The 21,575-nt window shown below is 39.2% G+C and overlaps 1 protein-coding gene across 5 annotated transcripts in view; it reads left to right on the top strand.

The window, feature by feature from the left end:
- The window catches only part of Lrrd1 (leucine rich repeats and death domain containing 1), a 28,858-nt gene extending 15,449 nt beyond the window's left edge, over positions 1-13,409 (top strand). For 3 of the 5 annotated variants that reach the window (XM_052719654.1, XM_052719655.1, XM_052719656.1), the window contains exons 4-6: positions 10,177-10,338; positions 12,150-12,267; positions 12,833-13,409. In XM_052719654.1, coding sequence (XP_052575614.1) covers positions 10,177-10,338; positions 12,150-12,267; positions 12,833-13,019 — 467 coding nt within the window. In that variant the 3' untranslated portion in view covers positions 13,020-13,409. The remainder of the gene's footprint in view (positions 1-10,176; positions 10,339-12,149; positions 12,268-12,832) is intronic. The other 2 variants (XM_052719657.1, XM_052719659.1) reach the window with 2 other exon arrangements.
- Positions 13,410-21,575: the final 8,166 nt, after the last annotated feature.

Below are 21,575 nucleotides of genomic sequence, written 5' to 3'. Positions count from 1 at the left end.
GGAGCGGGACCTATATTCTCTGTGGACAAACTCCCACATAGGTTGTCCAACCCCAAATAGACACAGAACATATAAACAAAGCCAAATGGACTCAGTAGGTTACATAGACATCTATACCATGCTCATGCATGTACACACGTGTAATAATAATTGAAGAGATCATGAATTTGGAAGAGAAGACATGGCAGGAGTTGGAAGTGGGAGAGGGGGAGGTAGGTGTGATGTAGATGCAGTACTTATATATGAAGTTCTCAAAAAACAAACTATTAGAAAAGAAAGAGAAAAAAAGGAAACAAAATACAAACAAAAATTCTCCAGAGCCTTCTGCTGTATCGGAGACTAGAATTTCCAACTGGAAGTACATTCCCTGGAGATGCTTGAGTTAGGACAACATCAAGACACAATGGCCAGGGGCATTGTACCTGCTCTTCAGACTGGGGCATGTCTCTGTTGTTCCACATAGAATTAGAAAATATTGAAAACCCACTCTGTCAATCAAGCTCCAAAGAGAAGCTGTGGTGGTGCAGATCAGTGGAAAGGCTGTGTTTCAACACTGCCTCCCAAGTTCCAGTCTGAATGCAGGCCATTTCTAGAAGTGCTAAAGAGAGTTAATGTTACCACAGACGTACCAATGACCGGAAGCAGTTTCTATCTGAGACTGGGGAAATAAATGAATGGACATAATATTGACTCTTTAGAGCAGTTGTTCTCAATCTTCCTAATGCTGCGACCCTTTAATACAGTTGTGGTGACCCCAACCATAAAATTATTTCCATTGCTACTTCATGACAGTAATTTGCTACTGATGGTACTGTAAATATCTGAGTTTTTCAATGGTTTGGTCATGACCCACAGGTTGAGAACCACTGCTTTAGAGTGTAATGATAGAATGATCAATTTTAAACACAGAGCCTAGTGTAGTGGTTTTTAACAGATGCTGTCATCTCTGCCCCCAAAAGATAGACTAGCAAATGAAAGAAAAGTAGATGGGCACATCATACCCAGGGAAGACAATTCCTCAGGGACACAGCCCAGTGCTCTTCACAGTCTACATACAGCCTTGGTGCTGTCTTTACTTCCTGCCCTCCCAGATAGCCTATTGGCTGGTTTTGCTGGTAGCATTATAGCTGTAGTCTACAGCAGCATTGGTTCTGATGCTCAGCCCCTCCACCAGAGCAACTATTAAATATTTGAATAGTATCACTGTCTACATTGCCCAAACAGAGCTCTGAAAGGATCCTCAAGCTATGTCTTTATTTCTATTTATTTTTTTCTCTTTTTTTTGAAGTTTGGCATACAAAGTAATGAGCTTTCGTGTGGAATTTCATACATATATACCTGCCTTAATTAGGGTTTCTATTGCTGTGAAGAGACACCATGACCATGTGACACTTATAAAGGAAAAACATTTACTTGAGGTGGCTTACATTTTCAGAGATTTAGTCCATTATCATCATGGTGGGACACGGTGGCATATGGGCAGACATGGTGCAGGAGAAGAAGCTGCGTGTCCTTCATCTTGACTTGCTGGCAACAGGAAGTGGTCTGAGATACTGGGCTTGGCTTAAGCATATATGAAAGCTCAAAGCCCAAATCCACAGTTCCTCCACCAAGGCCACACCTCCTAACAGTGCCACTCCCTTTGGGGGCCATTTTCTTTCAAAGCACCACAATAGCATTATACTTTGCTTTTGTTGCCCCCCTCCTTCCCCATGCTACTGCTCTCCTCTTGCCAGCTCCTCTTTCTACTCCCATTACTACTCTGTTACTCTATTTTGTCTTCTCTCTCCCCTCCTGTAAGATCTTTTCCTCTTCGTCACGGTTCTCTTGTTACTTTCATCACAGACACACACGTACATGCATATGCATGCACATGTACACAGACACACACAGACACACACACACACACACACACACACACACACAAGCACACACACATTTAAATCTAGAGTCATGGGGCTGGAGAGTTGGCTCTGCAGTTAGGAGCACTTGTTGCTCTTGTAGAGGACCCAGGTTCGATTCCTAACACCCACATGGCAGCTTATACCTACAACCCCAGTGCTAGGGGATCCAATGCCGTCTTCTGATCTCCATGGGAACCAGCAAATACATGGTATATATACATACATGCAGTCAAAATACTCATACACATAAAATAATAAAGTAATTAAAATTTAAATCTAGTGTCTGCATATAAGGAAGACATTGCTTGCTATTCTGACTCTGGCTTACTTTGACTGACATAATGATCTCCACTATTCATTTTTCTACAGATATCATAATTTCATTTATCTTTTTATAGTTAAATAAGATCCTATCTTGTACCCCTGGCTTATCCATTCATCTCTGGATTGACGTCTCAGTGGGTTCCATTTCTTAACTTCTGTAAGCAGTGCAGCAGTAAACACTAACAGACCATGATGTGTTAGCTGAGGGTCCTCATATGTATCAGCAGTATTCCTAGTTCAATGGATGGCTTTTCTTTGTTTTAGCTTTTTTAAGGACTCCCAGCACCACTGATTTCCATGGTGGCTGTACACTTTATATTTCCACCAGCGGTGTATAGTAGTCCCTCTTTCCTCACATCTATTTGTTGCTTGAAAAAATAAATATGTTTACCACAGTATGATATCCAGATGGAAAGAATGCATATTGCCAATCTGCCGCTCAACAGATTTTGAAAAACTGAACAAACCCATGTTTAAGAACATGAATCAAGAAACAGATGAGTCCCACAAAACCACCCTGCTTTCATCCATTAGTAAAACTGTAGGAAAACAAAGATAAAGAAAAAAAATCTTGAAAGCAGCCAGAGAAAAGTGATTCAAGTAATCAGAAAGGATTAAAAGACAACAAATAGAAAAACAAGTAGTAAAATGTTTTATCTAAATCCAACTATCACATTTTTTTTAGCAGATTGGAGATTGAGGTTAGGGCCTCACACCTGCTAAGCAAGTGCTCTACCACTGAGCTACAGCCTCAGTCCTTAAATACAAGCGTGCTTATAATTGAACATTCGTTGGTTAAACACTCTAACTAAAAGACAGAGATTACTGGAAGGGATGAGAAAGACATAGCTATGAGAGGTGTGCTTCAAATATAAAGGCACAAGTAAGTGTTGTCTACCAAGATGCACTTCAAAAATGACACCACCAATGTGTTCAAAATTAATTTACAGTGAAGATGCTCCACGGAACAGTAAACATCTCCAGAAATAGCTGTAACACTTTGTATTCCTACAAGTAATCAATGAGGGTTCTGTTGCTCTACCTCAGCAGTATTTGCTGTTGGTGGTGATCCAGGTCTGACCATTCCAATAGGTGTCTGGTGGTATCATTGTTGCTTTAGTTGATGAATGAGGTGAAGTGTCTGTGTGTATACTTGTTTGCCATCTCTATGTCTTTTGGTAAGGTATCTGTTCTGAACTTTAAAATATTTCTCAGTTGTTTGGTTATTGTTAAATGTTAAATCTTCTTTGCATATTTTGAATAGCAGTCCTTTATCATATATATCTGTTGCAAATTTTGTGGTTCTATTTTCAGATGTAAGTAGATTTGAACTATGTGTAACTGAGTGACTTTCCTTTATAAGGATTTCCTATTCCTATTCCTATTATAAGGAGTTCCTATTCATAACTCTTGAATTTCATCAGGCTTCTGGTGTCTATGGATTGCTCAGCACTTTTAGCCATCAGCTATTATGGTGGTTATCCTTGGTTGTTTGTCTTCTTAAACTGGTGAGAAGCAGGACTCTGGTTTCACTGACTTCTGTCTCAGGGTCTTGTATGAGATTACAGTCACTCTATAAACTGGAGCATCAGCCAGAGACTCGTGGCTCTGCTCCCAAGTTTCCTTACATGGCCGGTAGAAGCAGCCTTTGGTTCTTTGCTGGGTAACCCTGCTCATGACTCAAAAACTGTTTTTTCCAGAGGGAGTCATAGGAGAGAGAGAGAGACAGAGTGTGCTGACAGAAGGAGCAGTGTGGTTGTAAACTTAATTTGGATGCCAAATAATATTACATCTGCTCTGTTCTACTAATCACACAAACCAGCCCTGATTTAATGTAGAGAGAACAAGGTGAGTTGAACAGAAGGAGGAGGGACTCACTGAGGACCAATAGGTAATCCTGAATCTATTCAAGCGACTGAATTTGGAGCTAAAACTTTTCCACACAAAACTGCAGCTACAGATGTTTTCACTGCTGGTTCCTATGACATATTTATAAAAGAAACATGTTGACTTAAGAATTATTTTAAAAGGGCCTTGTTTTCCTGGTGTCCTCTACCCCCTCTGACTCTTTCAGTTCTTTCTGCCTCCTCTTCTGTGGGGTTCCTTGAGAGGAAGGATTTGATGGAGACATCTCATTTGGAGCTGTACATTCCAAGGCACCTCTCTCTGTGTCTGTCTGTGTCTGTGTCTGTCTGTCACTGTCTGTCTGTGTCTGTCTCTCTCTGTCTCTGTCTCTGTCTCTCTCTCTGTGTGTGTGTGTATGTGTGTGTGTGTGTGTGTGTGATTTCTGGCTGTGGTTTTTCTGCATTTATTCCCATCTGCTTCAGGAGGAAGCTTCTCTAATGTTGACTGATAAAGCAACTGATCTATGAGTATAGCAGAATATCACAAAGAGTCATTTTATTGACACTTTCATTAAGATCAGTGGTATTTGGTTTTACCCTAAGCCTCTGGATTATCTCTGGCTCTTGATCACACCCAAGTAGTGTCAGGTATGGATTATATCTTGTGGAGTGGACCTTAAGTCAAATCAGACATCGATTGGCTTCTTCTACAAGTTCTGTGCCACCATTATCCTAGCATATCTTGCAGGCAGGACAGATTGTAGGTCAAAGGTTTTGTGGATGGATGAGTTGGTGTTTATGCTTCTCTTTTAGTAGCCTGCAGAGTACCTTCCAGCACCAAAGACATTAGAACATAGGGGTGAAGGCTTCATGTAGGCACCATCTTGACTTCTCCATGTTCAATGAGCTGTGTGGGTGTTGTCCTCAGCAATGGAGCCCCACTATCAGTTTACAGAGAGCAATCTATTGTCTTAGCAACAAGCTGGTTGTTTGGGGGTCTCCTTGACCAACAACTCAATTGAATGCAACCCAGTCCTGGTACTTGTAGCCCTGTTTAGTGACAAGAGATGGCCATTTGGGGTTCCATCTCCCCCATTATTAGGAGACATCATTAGGAGGTCATCACCTTCATAGATTTTAGGAAGTTCTCAATGCACTAGACTTCCATATCCTCCCTCAAAAGCTCACTTCCAGCTGTCTAGAGTGTAAGAGCCAGAAGGGATGGAGGACACCAGGAGAACAAGGCCCCCTGAATCAACTGAGCAAGGCTCATATGAACTCACAGAGACTGAACAGCAAGCACAGGGCCTACACAGGTCTATACCAGGTCCTCTGCATATATATTACAGCTTTCAGCTTAGTATTTTTATGGGACTCTTAAGTGTGGGAACAAGTGAGTCTCTGTGTTGTCTCTTGGGGCTCTTTTCCTTCTGTTGGGTTGCCTTGCCCAACTTTGATGTGATGGTTTTATTTTATCTTATTATATTTTATTTGGTTATTATCTCCTATAAGCCTGAGGGAGTGGATCTGGAGAGGAGAGGATGGCAGTGGGGAGGAACTGGGAGGAGTAGAGGGAGGAGAAACTATAATCAGGATATACTGTATGAGAAAATAATCTATTTTCAGTAAAAGGTAAAAAGGAATTACTTTTAATTAAATTGAGGCTAAAACACTCTCCAGTTTATACAATGAGGCCATTGATATTTCCAATAGTATAATGAGACAAGTACAACACTTTCAGAAACTTATGGGTTAATTTCTTCCATGAACATTGATATAAAATTCATCAACAAATTAAGTAAATTAAATCCATCAATATATAAAATAACCTATCACAATTATGTGTGAAATGCACACTAGAAATGCAAGACTGGGTTAATATTAAAAAACTTCCCCCTCGTAATTTACTATATCAATAAGCCAAGGAAAAGTAACATGAACTTCTCACCAGATACTAAAAGAAGCAAATACCATATGACAAAATAAATTAAATCCCATTCATGATTGGACAGTCAAACAAAAGAAAGGGGAAAAAGCCCCAGCTAATTCAAGAAGATAAGAAAGAAAGAAAAAAGGGTCAGGTGTCCTGGCACACAATTTTAATCCAGGGCAGATGGATCTGTAAGAGTTTGAGGGCAGCCTGGTCTACATAGTAAGTTCCAGGATAGCCAAGACTATGTAGAGAGCTCCTGTATCAAAAAAGAGTATATGTACAGTTCAAAAGCAAGAGGGCCGAGCTGGTTCTGACAACAGAGACATTGACTAGTAGAAACCCCAACAGGTAACAACAGTAGGTGAGGTAGCAAGGCGGCCGCTGAAAAAGTTGTTAATGCTAACACTATTAATGTACAAAAGTTCTGCATACTATTTATAACTGATTAGAACTGAATTTTAAGCACTCTTCTAAGGCATGGTGGCTCATGCCTGCAGTTCTAGTACACAGGAGGCCGAGGCAGAAAGTCTGCCTCAAGTTTAAGGCCAGAATTGGTTCCATACACATAAACTCTAAAACAAACAAAAAAGGTAATGTGTTTAAATACTATTCTAAATGGTACAAAACTCCTAAGTATCTATCAAAGCATATGAAAGATCTACAGAGAGCTATAATCATGGATGCAATCTTTAAATAGTATTAGACACTGGATATCTCAATATGGATGTTTGTAAATGCTTTCTAAACTTGTATGCAAATTCAACTGAATTCTAACACAAAAATCTCGGCAGTACATTTTAAAAAACAAATAAAATAAGAAAGTATTCTAAATGTGTATAAACTGCCAAAGCAACTACAATAACTGAAACAACAACTTTTAAAAGAATGGAGCAGTTAATTCATGGAACCCTATTTCAAGGCTTCTGCAAAGTTCCAGTAATGAAGAGAGCATGCTATTGTCAAGACAATAAATGTGATTATTAGTGGGATAAAGTAGAGTCTAGATATAGACCCAAGCCCATTTGGCAATTGACTTTTAACAAATGCACAGAAGTAATTCAATAGAGAATAATATTGTCAATAAATGATATAAGCTAGGTGTCCAAAAATCCAAAGGAAAACCAAATAAAAACAATTTCAACAAAATTTTCATCTGTACCATGCATCATAAAAAAAACTCAAATGAGTCACAAATCTAGCCATAAAGCTAAAAGTATAAAAACTTGTAGATAAAAACTAGAAAATATTGACAAAAATTTCTCAGCTACCATATTAACATTGCATCTGAGAACTGGGAATATGATGCTTGACTGGGGTGTGTGAGTCCATGAAAATAGAAATCAATCTAAATAACCAACATTAGATTTCAGCAAAATGTGAAACCCTGGCCTTAGGAAGAGAAGTTTTTTAAAAAAGAATAAATAGAAAAACCACATACTTTATAAAGTAATTGTTGTACACATACAAAGTAACCATGCACTCCACATGCATGTGTGCGCCCCGCCCCCCCATGGGGGGGGGGAGAGAGAGAGAGATTGGAGAGAGAGAAGAGAAAGGGATTTCAAAAAGAAATCAAGAGCTGAGAATACAGTTTAATGGTAGAGTTTAATTATGTACTTGCTTAATATAGGGAAGTCTCTGAGTTAATCCAACACTATAAAAAAAAAAAGTCGCCGGGCGGTGGTGGCGCATGCCTTTAATCCCAGCACTCGGGAGGCAGAGCCAGGCGGATCTCTGTGAGTTCGAGGCCAGCCTGGTCTACAGCGCGAGATCCAGGAAAAGGCGCAAAGCTACACAGAGAAACCCTGTCTCGAAAAACCAAAAAAAAAAAAAAAAAAAAAAGTCAACTCAACCAAAATTGGTATAAATGTTGAATGGATCCTTTATACAGAATTACACAAACAGAGGCAACGCATAAGCGATGCTGGCTGGCGTTGAGTTTAGAGAAAAGGAAGTTCACACATTCACTCTATAACCCAATGTCACCAGCAGAAGAGCTAAAGCCTGGCAAGCTGAGCCACTGAAATGTGGGGGAGAAGAAAAAGAAAAAAAAACAGAGCTGGGCGGCAGTGGCACAGGCCTTTAATCCCAGCACTCGGGAGGCAGAGCCAGACTGATCTCTGAGTTCCAGGCCAGCCTGGTCTACAAAGCGAGATCCAGGACAGGCACCAAAAACTACACAGAGAAACCCTGTCTCAGAAAAACCAAAAAAAAAAAAAAGGAAAGAAAGAAAAAGAAAAAAGAAAAAAAAATCGGCAGGAATGCAAAAACGGTATAAGCGTTTCAAAACACTGGTCATTTCTTATACAGTTAGGTTCACACTTACCATATGACCCATCAGTCAACCTTCAACTATATTTTTCACTTAAGTGTAAATGTATAGAATGGCTTTATCCCAGCCGGGCGGTGGTGGCGCACGCCTTTAATCCCAGCACTCGGGAGGCAGAGCCAGGCGGATCTCTATGAGTTCGAGGCCAGCCTGGGCTACCAAGTGAGTTCCAGGAAAAGGCATAAAGCTACACAGAGAAACCCTGTCTTGAAAAACAAAACAAAACAAAAAAGAATGGCTTGATCCATAATCACTCAAATTAGAAACTTAAGAGCCTCCTTCATCTAGTGAATGAATAAATTACTGACATCTGTCATGGAATACTTATTAACAAAAGGAACAAGGCCATTGAGGAATAAGAACGTTGGTGATTCTCAAGTGGCAAGTGAGAAAAGTCAGGATCTGAGTATTATGCATTGTGACTTGTATGTGCTGCACATGCATATTTTATATGAATCATTCTAGTTTTTATAATGTATTGTATTCCTCCCTTCTCTGCCCTTCTCTGTCTCCCTCCCGCCCTCCCTCTCTTGCTCCCTGCCCGCCTCTCAGAATGACTAGCCCTGGATACTGAGTTCTTTTCCCCCGTCTTCTTTTTGTCTGTGGTGTGAGGATGGAAGCCAGGGTCTCACAAGCACGAGACAGGTGCCCTCCTAACACCGCAGGAACTGCTTCAGATCTTGGTTTCTTGATACCACTCTTCAGGAAGAGTAACAGGCCTTCTTCTCCATGTGTAACTAACACAAATAAAATACACGAATAAGAGAATGGCAGCAGCACACTAGTGTGAGACAGCATTGGCCAACGCTAAAGCACGACCAACTCCAATGTTTCTGTGAATCTACAATTATTTCAGCTAGGATGGCAGTCATTAAGAAAAAGAGTAATGCCGGGTGGTGGTGGCGCACGCCTTTAATCCCAGCACTCGGGAGGCAGAGTCAGGCGGATCTCTGAGTTTGAGGCCAGCCTGGGCTACCAAGTGAGTCCCAGGAAAGGCGCAAAGCTACACAGAGAAACCCTGTCTCGAAAAACCAAAAAAAAAAAAAAAAAAAAAAAAAAAAAAAAGAGTAACAACAAATTCTGGCAAGGATGTGGACAAAAGGGAAGCCATGGAAGTCAGCAGGGAGCTTTCTCAGAAACCTGAAACCTGATCTCCCGTGTTTACACAAAGACTCCAAGTCAATGCATTACAGACACACCTGCATATCAATGTGTATTGAGGGGTGTTCACATGAGCAAATTTACAGAACCACCTAGGTGTCCAACAACAAAGCAATGGTAAAGAAAATATGAGATATACTCAACACAGAGGGGTTTTCAGCCATAAAGAATGAAGTCATGTCATTTGCAGGAAATGAACACAATGGGGGATCATATTAAGTGAATTAAGTCAGTTTCATGCAGACAAATAGTATTTCGTCTCATGTGTGCTTCCTACATAAATACAAAAAGTCATGCATGTGTGAAAGAAGGGACACTGTAGAGTACAAAGAGACAAAGGGGAGGGAGGGGTAACAAAAGGGTTAGGACACACCGGATGCACTTGTATAAAACTCACTTTTTAAAAAGTTTATTTTAAGAATGATAATAGCTACTCTGCAAAGCCAGTTGTTGTAAGAAGATATCCTCTGGCTTCATTTTGCCACGCTAGGAGACCAAGGACCCACAGTGGTTTTTAATATATCCTCCTTTTCTCTCCTAGAATGGACACTTTGGAACTGTCATCACTGTGAGTGTCCTTGGACACCTTTCCAGGACAGTAGACTTCTGCATGCATAGTTTCTGTTTCTGCAGTTTAACTTTACAGAAAGGAGTAATTCCTTCCCATTTTGTTCTCACTAGGAAACAGTCTGACAGCCCTGCCTAGTGCTATCTATAGTCTTTTGTCGTTGAAAGAGATAAATTTTGATGACAATCCTTTGTTGAGACCACCGATGGAAATCTGTAGAGGAAAACAGCTGCATACTATCACACAGTATCTCCAAAGAGCAGATGAAAGAGACGGTGGGTGATGAGTGAGGACCTATCTCCATAAATTTTCTGCTATCTGTGCATAAGGGAGCTTGCTTTGGTTGGAGACTTTGAGCTGGCAGTAACAAACTATCTCCCTTTTTCTGAAGGCTAGCTGTTTGTGTTGATTATTCAATGCTATCATGGGGGGATTAGAACATCTTCAGCTGTTCCTCAATCATTTTACCATGTACCATATCTACGTAACCAAGAGCATATACCAGGATAAACTAATGACAAAGCTGTAGTAAAAAGTACTGTCCTTTGTAAGCCACACTATACACTATGCACATGGCTGCCATGTAGAAGCTTTCCTAAGATTTGAGCCTCTTCTATCAATAAGAAACTTGAGAAAAAATTAAGTCCCAGTGGCTGTCTCCTTTAACTCACTGTAGGCTGACTATGCTAATTACTACACTCAAAGGTAATTTTTCTATAAAATAGGGGTCTCAGAGTTCCAAGTGTCTACGTGGTATTTCTATTGTGGATAGTACCTTAGAGAAAGGTGGTTGAGTTACAGGACTGAACCTCCATGCTAAAGCTCTGTTTCTCCAGTTCTCAAAGAAATACCATTCTTGCTGCTCTACTTTTGACGGAGAAAGTGCAGTAGCAATGACAGCATCTCACAGATTGGAGGAAGAGAGCAATCTGGAAACTTACCACATCTCTGTATGCTTTAAGGAGACTTTACCCTGCAATTTTGATCCTTGATGAAGCTGGGAGAAGTAGCCTGGGAAACATATTTATTCCGAAGTTAACAAGGATCACAGAGTCCCTTCTGAGCATTTTATTAAGCAATTCTATTTTCTTTTTATCATTAGCATGAAATCTAGTCTGAGGAATTAACAGTGTATATACAATTTCTCAAAATGAAAAGGCCATAATGTTTTTGAGATATGGAGCATGGGAGATCCTTAATTCTTGAAAATTCTCATAGTGTTCTAGTTAACAAAGGTGACTTTAGATTACACTTTCTAGAAGCTCTGGCCAACAAAGACATATCTACATAGCACTATCTAGAAGATTTATTATTTTAAAAGGCACTAATGGGTTTGAAAAGATGGCTCCGTGGTTAAGGGCATATGCTGCTCTTGCAGAGATTCTGAGTTCAGTCCCCAGCACCCATGTTGGTTAGCTCACAACTGCCTGAAATCCCAACCCCAGAGGATCTGATTAATACTTTTGGCCTCTGTGGGTACCTATACTCACATGCACCTGCCCCCCCCAAACATACTCTTTTATATATATATATATATTTGAGATATGGTCTTTCTATGTAGTCCTGGTTGTCCTGGAACTCATTATGTAGAGCAGGCTAGCCTCGAACTCACAGAGATTGCCTTCCTCTGCCTTCCCAAGTGTTGGAATTAAAGACATATGCTACCATGCCTAGCCTTAAGTAAATTAAAAAAATAACTAAATAATAAAGTATTTTAATATGAATATGCACCTATATGCCATACTTACAACAGATGCTAGTTTCTCAAAGTAGTTAATATAAAACAGCCAGAATTGAAGGAAGGAATCAAATTCATTTCAAATCCAGAAAAAAGTAAAGAATTTGGAGATCACTATCAAGTTGCTTTAAGATGCTTTTAAAGCAGCCATTTTAGGCTGTAGGTCTCCTTAGATTCTAGAAGTAACAGGATGGGGAGCACAAACTGAAGACAGTTCAGCTCTACATTGTCATTTTCAATTTTATTCGACATATATGTTTGATAAAAACACAGAAGAAAACTAAATATTAACTCAAAGTATCTTTTTTTTTTCAAAATAAATAATGTTTCTTCTATGTTCAAATGTAGAGAAAATCTTAGAGAAGATATTCAACGTAGTGGCCAACAATATCAGTGAAATAAACTTTGAATTTTTGCAACAAAAACTAAACATGAAAAGCTCAGAAAGCATCAGCTCTGTAAGGAAGTAAGTATGAATGGCATTTGGTATGAATGCATGTTCACCCCTGCGTTTATATGACCTCGATATGAGAGTCTTGAAATATTTACATTAACGTAAACTCTACTACAGACGGTGGCCTTTCGCCTGTCCCATATTTGCCATCCTTGCTGGGCAACCATACCATGTAATGGCGATGAAGGGCTATGTGAGATGAGCTGCTGGGCTTGTAGTCCAGCTGGCTTCCTGGTCTTCAGCGTGTCCTTTTCTTTCTCTCTGCTCCAGTTTCTTCCTGCCGTGAGGATTAAGTGAGACCAAGCCATAAAGTATGCATTGTATTGCATTGGGTTATAGTAAATAACCCACAGTGATTATTGTCTTAATAGTTGAATGTAAGTTGAAATGTAAGCTTTTTTATAATGTTTGCTTCTGTGTGTCAGGCTCATTGTAAATGTTCATGTATACTGTTTTCAGCTAAATGTAGTCTCACATAAATATGGAAAATTAATTTGAAAACTTAGACAACCTTTAAGGAGCTTAAAGTAATGTTCATGGCTGGTAATTAAAATAATTGTTATTTAAATTTTCACAGTACTACTCCATTGTTAAATGAAAGAATCTACCAAGCCTTTGTTAAGTGGAAAGCAGATCAGAACGTGTTACTCACAGCTACGGCCTTAAGAGACCAACTTGTTCGGGGACTAAATATGATTGGTGCCTACGACATAATGGATAAGATCACAGCTTTGAATCTTTATACAAGTGCCATCAAACTCTAGCCGGTGGATCTGAGTAGAAGCTGAAAACTTACAATGCACTCACAGAATATGATACAAGGGAATTATTTGCATATAGTGTCTCTTTTTTTGTTTCTAGTAGTTATTTCTTTCATTTGTGTGTGTGAACATGTATGTGCTGCAGTTGGCCTGTGCAAGTCCAAGGGAAACGTCAGGTACCGATTTTCCCCTTCTATCACGTAGCTCCAGAGCCTGAAATCAAGGCATCAGGCTTAGCCCACATCATGTCTCTGTTCATTACTAAGAGATGCTGTGAGTCTGTGCCTCCCAGTCTAGTTTTATCACAAAAAATATTACAGACAAGGCTTTGTATGTTTTTCTGCTATTGAATTTGAAAATAATTCTATTAAATATATTAATATAATACTCTTATGAGTCAAGTAATAGGTTGTTGGTGATTTCCATTGGGTTGAGAAAGAAGAAAAGTTTCTGATTTATAATGAAAATGGCATACCATCTCTGTTTTCCCCTCATTTAGGAATTAGGTGTCTTTGTTATCCAAAAAATAGAGCCAGGGCCAGTATTCCTTCAGTTGCATGCCCTGATGGGAATGATGGCATGAGCATCTTCTCTCTTCCTGTTCTGTATTTTCCCCCTTTCTTCTTCTACAGAAATTCATTCATGAGGAATCCACTACACATATTTTATGTGCAGCTGCCCTTGTTGTGTGTAACCTGTTTTCCTCTTCCTTGAAGCCATCAATATTAAGGTCTGATTGGCTGTGGCAAGCCATTCGACTCAAGCCAGGTCAGTGAGTTTCCCTTGGTCTTTTCTGGAGAACTTCCTGGGAAGATGATTCCTTTTTGTTGGGTGATTCTGCATCTGGGAGCATGTGGTCATCTGCCTAGTGTTGCATAAAGGAAGATAGAATCCTTGTTATATTGTTCGGGCCTCAAATCTAACCATAGCTGAAGCTCACTGTGCTTCTGAACATTCCACTTTCACTCCTTTGAGTCAGCGCGACTCCCATGGGTTTCTACAACTTTTAGTGAAAAGAGACCAATTTAAGTAGTTAATGATATTGTAGACACAATGCAGTTTAAAACTCTATGTGAGAACTAATCATAGGAACAAATTTATCTTCTGGGTTGGAATTTGTATATATTTTATCAGTTGTGAAATGCATTATAAAATACTGATTCAACAGCAAAACATCTCTAATCTGCCCCTATTTTGAAATATTTTCCAGTAGGAATATTACTACCCTGGGATTGTATTAGCTTAGTGTCAACTGCTGTTCATATAACTCACTAGAAGTGGGATATTTTAACAGAACATCCGAGTGAGAATGTCAGTTCATTTTTATAAATGAACAAATTTAAGACCTAGAAAACGTAAGTGCTATAAATGAGAGGGAGGAAAGATAATGGGAGGGGAAGGGGAGGGGGAGGGAATGGGGAGGAGGGAGGCAAGACAGAGAAAAAGCACAAATAAAGAAGCCTTTTAAAAACTATAAAAATCGGTTAGGGTTAGGGGTTAGGGGTTAGGGGTTAGGGGTTAGGGGTTAGGGTTAGGGTTTAGGGTTTAGGGTTTAGGGTTTAGGGTTTAGGGTTAGGGTTAGGGTTAGGGTTAAAAAAAAAAACTATAAAAATCTTCCTATTGTCAACAATCGCCCCCTAGTGGTGAGAGTCTCAGTAGTTCACAGAGATGATCTCAAAGTTAGGCAAATTGAACCTGGTTAAGAATCCTTAATTGCAGAGGCAGAGGCAGAGGCAGAGGCAGAGGCAGAGGCAGAGGCAGAGGCAGAGGCAGAGGCAGAGGTGAGGTCATAATAAAGACCAGAAGCTGAGCTTTTATCCACTGAGGAGTTAGTGAGAACATTAAGAGTTTGGAGCAGGGACGCCTTTAATCCCAGCACTCAGGCAAGGAGCCATGTCCATGGGACTCGACCAGAACTGACCCAAACATTCTGCCTGAGTCCAACCCAGGGCCCAGCTGCCGATCCTGTGAAATGCAACAACTTGGAGGTGTTGGTGAGATTGCCCTACTGAACAACCTGCTCAGCTGAGATCCATTCAGGAGAGGTTTCAGAAGCCTACAGTCTGCAGTCTGAGGAAACAAGATCAGCTGAGGAGTTGACAAATGAGCAAACAGTGACCTGAGAACACAAAAGAAGGGGCCACCCAGCCACCGAACCAGATCACCAGAATCATAAGCCCACCTTACACTGACTGGGATCAGGTAAGGCCCCATCTCCTGACCGGCAGACCAGGTCTCTAGCCCTAGGCTCCAGCCATCAGAGTCCCAGGGACCAGACAGCCACCTTTCCCTGCTCCCCCACAAAAAAAAAAAAAAAAAACAAAACAACAACAACAAAAAAAACCAAAAAACAAACAAAACAAAACAACAACAAAACAAACCCCTACGAACCCAACAACCACCAGAGCCATAAGCCCACCCTGCACCAATTGGGAACAACTGCTCCCTGAGACAGAACCCACTAACACTGATTGGACTAAGCTGCTCTGGGAGAAACAGAGCCCAACAACACCTATTCGATCAAGAACCACTAGTGGACCAAGACTATCAGTTAGAAAAAGAGAGGCACCTTCAGACATAGACACAGCCTGCACCAAGCAGAGGAAGAGATGAGTAGACGCCAGTGCAAAAGTACAGGCAACAACATAAAGACCTATATGACAACATCAGAACCTAGCGATTCTACACCTGCAAGACCTGAACATACCAAGACAGAAGAAGCAGAAGAAATCAATCATAAAAATGACTTTAAGAAGATGATAGAGACCCTTAAAGAGGAAATGAAAAACTCCCTTAAGGAGGAAATAAAAAATTCCCTTAAAAAATGAAAGAAAAAAACAAACAAAAAAATTGGAAGAAATCAAAGAAAACCAAGAAAAAGTAATTAAACAAATGAAGGAAACAGTTCAAAATTTGAAAATTGAAATTGAGACAATAAAGAAAACACAAACTGAGGGAATGCTGGAAATAGAAATTCTGACTAAACGAACAGGAACTACAGATGCAAGCATAACCAACCGAATGCAAAAGATGGAACAGAGAATCTCTGACGTTGAAGACACAATAGAGAAAATAGATTCGTCAGTCAAAGAAAACACTAAAGACAAAAAAGTCATAACACAAAACATCCAAGAAATTTCGGATATCAGGAAAAGACCAAACCTAAGAATAATAGGGATAGAAGAAGGAGAAAATACCCACTCAAAGGCACAGAAAATATATTCGACAAAATCATAGAAGAAAACTTTCCTAACCTAAAGAAAGAAATACCTATGAAGATACAAGAAGCTTATAGAACACCGAATAGACTGGAAACAAAAAAAAAAAAGTCCCCACACCACATAATAATCAAAACACTAAACATACAGAACAAAGAAAAAATGTTAAGAGCCGCAAAGGAAAAAGACCAAGTAATATATAAAGGCAGACCCATCAGAATAACACCAGACTTCTCAATAGAGACTATGAAAGCTAGAAGGTCTTGGACAAATGTTATGCAGACACTAAGAGACCACAGATGCCAGCCTAGACTATTATACCCAGCAAAACTTTCAGTCACCATAGATGGAGTAAACAAAATATTCCATGATAAAACCAGATTTAAACAATACCTAACCACAAATCCAGCCCTACAGAAGGCACTAGAAGGAAAAATCCAACCTAAGGAAGTTAAATACACCCATGAAAACTCAGGCAATAGATAATACCACACCAACAAATACCAAAGACGGGAAACACAACACTACCACAAAAAAAAAAATATAACAGGAATTAACAATCACTTGTCATTAATATCCATCAATATCAATGGTCTCAACTCACCTCTAAAAAGACACAGACTAACAGAATGGATAAGAAAACAGGATCCATCCATCTGCTGCATACAAGAAACACACCTAAGCTTCAAAGACAGACACTTCCTCAGAGTAAAGGGCTGGGAAAAAGCTTTCTAATCAAATGGACTTAAGAAGCGAGCTGGTGTAGCCATCCTAATATCTAATAAAATAGACTTCAAACTAAAATCTATCAAAAGAGATCTGGATGGACATTACATATTTATCACAGGAAAAATCCACCAAGATGAAGTCCTGATTCTGAACATTTATGCCCCAAATACAAAGGCACCCACATTTATAAAAAAAAAATTACTAAAGCTTAAATTGCACATCAAACCCCACACACTAATAGTGGGGGATTTCAACACACCACTCTCACCAAAAGACTGATCTACCAAACTGAAACTTAACAAATAAATAAAGGATCTAACATGTTATGACTCAAATGGACTTAATAGATATCTACAGAACATTTCACCCTAACACAAAAGAATATACCTTCTCAGCACCCCATGGAACCTTCTCAAAAATTGACCACATGCTTGGTCACAAAGCAAATCTCAACAGATAAACATTGGAATAACCTTCTGTATCTTATCAGACCACCATGCCTTAAAGTTAGATTTCAATAACAACAAAACTATAGAAAGCCTACGATCTCATGGAAACTGAATAATGCCCACCTGAAGCACCAATGGTTCAAGGAAGAAATAAAGAAAGAAATTAAAGATTTCCTAGAATTCAATGAAAATGAAAGTACAACATACCTAAACTTATGGGACACTATGAAAGCAGTGCTAAGAGGAAAATTCATGGCTCTAAATGCACACATAAAGAAGATAGAGAAATCTCATACCAATGACTTAACAGCACAACTGAAAGCTCTAGAACAAAAAGAAACAAACTCACCCAGGAGGAATAGATGCTAGGAAATAATCAAATTGAGGGCTGAAATCAATGAAATAGAAACCAAGAAAACAATACAAAGAATCAATGAAACAAAGAGTTGGTCCTTTGAAAAAATCAGCAAGACAGACAAACCCCTAGCCAAATTAACCAATAGACAAAGAGAAAGCACCCAAATTAACAAAATCAGAAATGAAAAGGGAGACAACAGCAGACAACGAGGAAATCCAGAGAATCATCAGGTCATACTTCAAAAGCCTGTACTCCACAAAATTGGAAAATCTGGAAGAAATGGAAAATTTTCTGGATAGATACCACATACCAAAGTTAAATCAAGACCAGATAAACTATTTAAATAGACCAATAACCCCTAAAGAAATAGAAACAGTCATTAAAAGTCTCCCAAGCAAAAAAAGCCCAGGACCAGATGGTTTCAGCGCAGAATTCTACCAGATTTTCAAAGAAGAACTAATTCCAACACTCTTCAAATTGTTCCATACAATAGAAACAGAAGGAACATTACCAAACTCTTTTTATGAGGCTACAGAACCCTGATACCCAAACCACAAAAAGATGCAACGAAGAAAGAATTACAGACCAATCTCCCTCATGAACATTGATGCAAAAATACTCAACAAAATATTGGCAAACCGAATCCAAGAACACATCAAAAAAATTATCCACATTGACCAAGTAGGTTTCATCCTAGGGATGCAAGGATGGTTCAACGTATGAAAATCTGTCAATGTAATACACCATATAAACAAAGTGAAAGAAAAAAACCACATGATCATCCCATTAGATGCTGAAAAAGCCTTTGACAAAATCCAACACCCCATCATGATAAAGGTCTTAGAGAGATCAGGAATACAAGGAACATTCCTAAACATAATAAAGGCAATTTATAGCAAGCCAACAGCCACCATCAAATTAAATGGAGAGAAACTCAAAGTGATTCCACTAAAATCAGGAACTAGACAAGGCTGTCCATTCTCTCCATATTTATTCAATATAGTACTTGAAGTTCTAGCTAGAGCAGTAAGACAACAAAAGGAGATCAAGGGGATACAAATTGGAAGGGAAGAAGTCAAACTTTCACTATTTGCAGATGATATGATAGTATACATAAGTGACCCCAAAAATTCTATCAGGGAATGCCTACAGCTGATAAACTCCTTCAGTAAGGTGGCAAGATACAAGATCAACTCAAAAAAATCAGTAGCCCTCCTATACACAAATGATAAAAGGGATGAGAAAGAAATCAGAGAAACATCACTGTAGATGTAATCAACCTTCTTATTAAATAAGAAACACAGAACCAATGCAAAGAAGAAAGCCAAGAGGTCAGAGCTAAGAGCTAAAACCTTACCCTTCCTCCTGCAGTGGTCCTACCTCTCCGAACCAGAGCTACCCCTGTGTTAAAGTCTTTATATAGAGTTCCTGTCCTGCCTTCTCATTGGTTGTAAACCCAACCACATGACCGCCTTGTCATGGCCTGTCTGTATAGACCTCCAGGTTTTCCATGATTGGTATTGAGATTAAAGGCATGTGTATCCAATAATGGCTGTATCCCTGAACACACAGAGACTTACCCAGCTCTGCCTACCAAGTGCTGGGATTACAAGCGTACGCCACCACTGCCCTGCTTTCCTATGGCTTTCTAATAGCTCTGACCCCCAGGCAACTTTATTTATTAACATACAAATAACATTTTAATAAAGTATCACCATATTTCCCCTTTTCTATTTTAATAAAAAGAAAAAAAGAAAAAGGTTATAACTAACAAAAGAAAAACTATATACAAGAGTACAATAACTATATACAATATATACAAGTAATAAATACCTAGACAATGTCTAGTCCATTTGTATTTGACAAATTCAGAGAAAATCATTTCATTATCTATCCTATTTTGGTAAGTCCAAAATGTATCTAATTCACTTTCTATCCTAATTAATCTTCAACTATAACTAACTAACCTTCAACTATAACTAACTAATCTTCAACTCCCTCAGAGACCCAAGAAGGAAATAATATTAACTAACAAAAATAAAAACAGGAAGTGCATGCAAGCAACTTCCAAAAAATTTGTGAGTTGACAGAAACAGCCAGCTGTTTGGACAGTCACCTGAGGTTTCTCCGCAGTGCTGGGGCATCATCTTCAGGCTATAGGCTTAGCATATCTGACAGACTCATTTGTGAAGTACGATGTACACAAGGTCAACAGTTCAACCTCACATTGAGTGAGAGCAGTCCATGTACCAGAAACACCTGAATTCCACTAGTGTCATGTCATGATTCAGGATTTTAAATTCTGGAAATTGTTGATGTTTTTTTAATTCAGCTGTCCATTCTTCTTGGCTGTATATATATGGCTTCATCTCAGCATCCCGTTCTTCTCCACATCCCTCTCTCAAATGCCAGTCTACTATTGAGAGGCGTGAGCTTAGTTACTCTTCAAGAATAACTGTTTCAGCTGCTGTTCCATTGCACATCAGAAGCCATCAGCCCACTGCCTGTTCAACTGCCTTCGAAGAAAAGGGCACTGTACCTTTTCTGAATTGCAAAGGCCACTTCAGGGAGGGTGCCATATTGTCCTGGCCTCAGAAGATGCCTTTTGATAAAGCCATAACCACACTTGTTTTGGCAAGAATCAGTAGTCCTTTGTTTCATGTCCTGTCTGTCCATTTTGTCCTGTTTATTCGAGGATACTTTGTTGTCCAGTGGCTAACTTTTGCCACAATGAAAGTTAACTCCATATGCAGTTTCTTCAATGCCCATATTTTCTCTGAAGTAGATTGGTACTGCCAGGAGCCGACATGTCTCATAGTCATAACAAAAAAGAAAAATTTTCTAAGTTATTAAAACATTTTAAATGCCATATTCTGTAGATCTCTGAAGGATTTGAAGATAACCTGTCTATCTAAAATATATCTACTCAATCTTGAAAACATACCTAATTTAACTACAACTTCTATTATAATGTCTAACTACTAACTTTCATTTCTTTATGTCCTACTAGTTAGTAATAACATTCAAGGATCAGAAAATTGCTTTACATTGTTAGATGAACGGTACAATTAGAAATATACATATAACATTTTCTAACAATATCAATTTCAATATATATAATTTGTATACAATATAAAACAATCCAATCCAATGTATTTACATTTTTCTTTTCTTTTTCTTTCTTTCTTTTTTTTTTAATAAGAACGTTAAATCTAATCTCCTTTGCTTAGCCCTTTTCCTCACCCTTGACAACAACTTGTAACCAAACCCCCTAATCAATGAAAATTATCCCAGACCCAAAACCCATTAAAAGACCAAAAAAGCCGGGCGGTGGTGGCGCACGCCTTTAATCCCAGCACTCGGGAGGCAGAGCCAGGCGGATCTCTGTGAGTTCGAGGCCAGCCTGGGCTACCAAGTGAGTCCCAGGAAAGGCGCAAAGCTACACAGAGAAACCCTGTCTCGAAAAACCAAAAAAAAAAAAAAAAAAAGACCAAAAAAAAACAACTGCCCCACACCACCTCTTTGGGAATGTGGGCGTCGTATTCTTGAAATTGCTTCCTGCTGGGTATGGGCGAAGGTATCTTTATCCTGAAAGAAAAATTTTAGGTTAATTGTCAAATTCTAGGAAAGGTAAATATATCCTTCGTTATCCAGTCTGTGTATAATGCCAAAGTTCAGGGTTTATCTCAAATCCTTATTCAAGTAGTCTTTGAGACTGGATCATCTCAGCTAGCTCTCTCAAAATTGCTCTGAGCACTTTGTAGTTCAAAGCTGATCTGTAGATTATGTTTGTCAGCTTAGTGAT

The sequence above is a fragment of the Peromyscus californicus genome, unplaced genomic scaffold (assembly GCF_007827085.1).
Source record: "Peromyscus californicus insignis strain IS unplaced genomic scaffold, ASM782708v3 Scaffold_6__1_contigs__length_162567912, whole genome shotgun sequence".
NCBI classification, from domain to species: Eukaryota; Metazoa; Chordata; class Mammalia; order Rodentia; family Cricetidae; genus Peromyscus; species Peromyscus californicus.
This window is presented reverse-complemented; position numbering and strand designations above follow the sequence as displayed.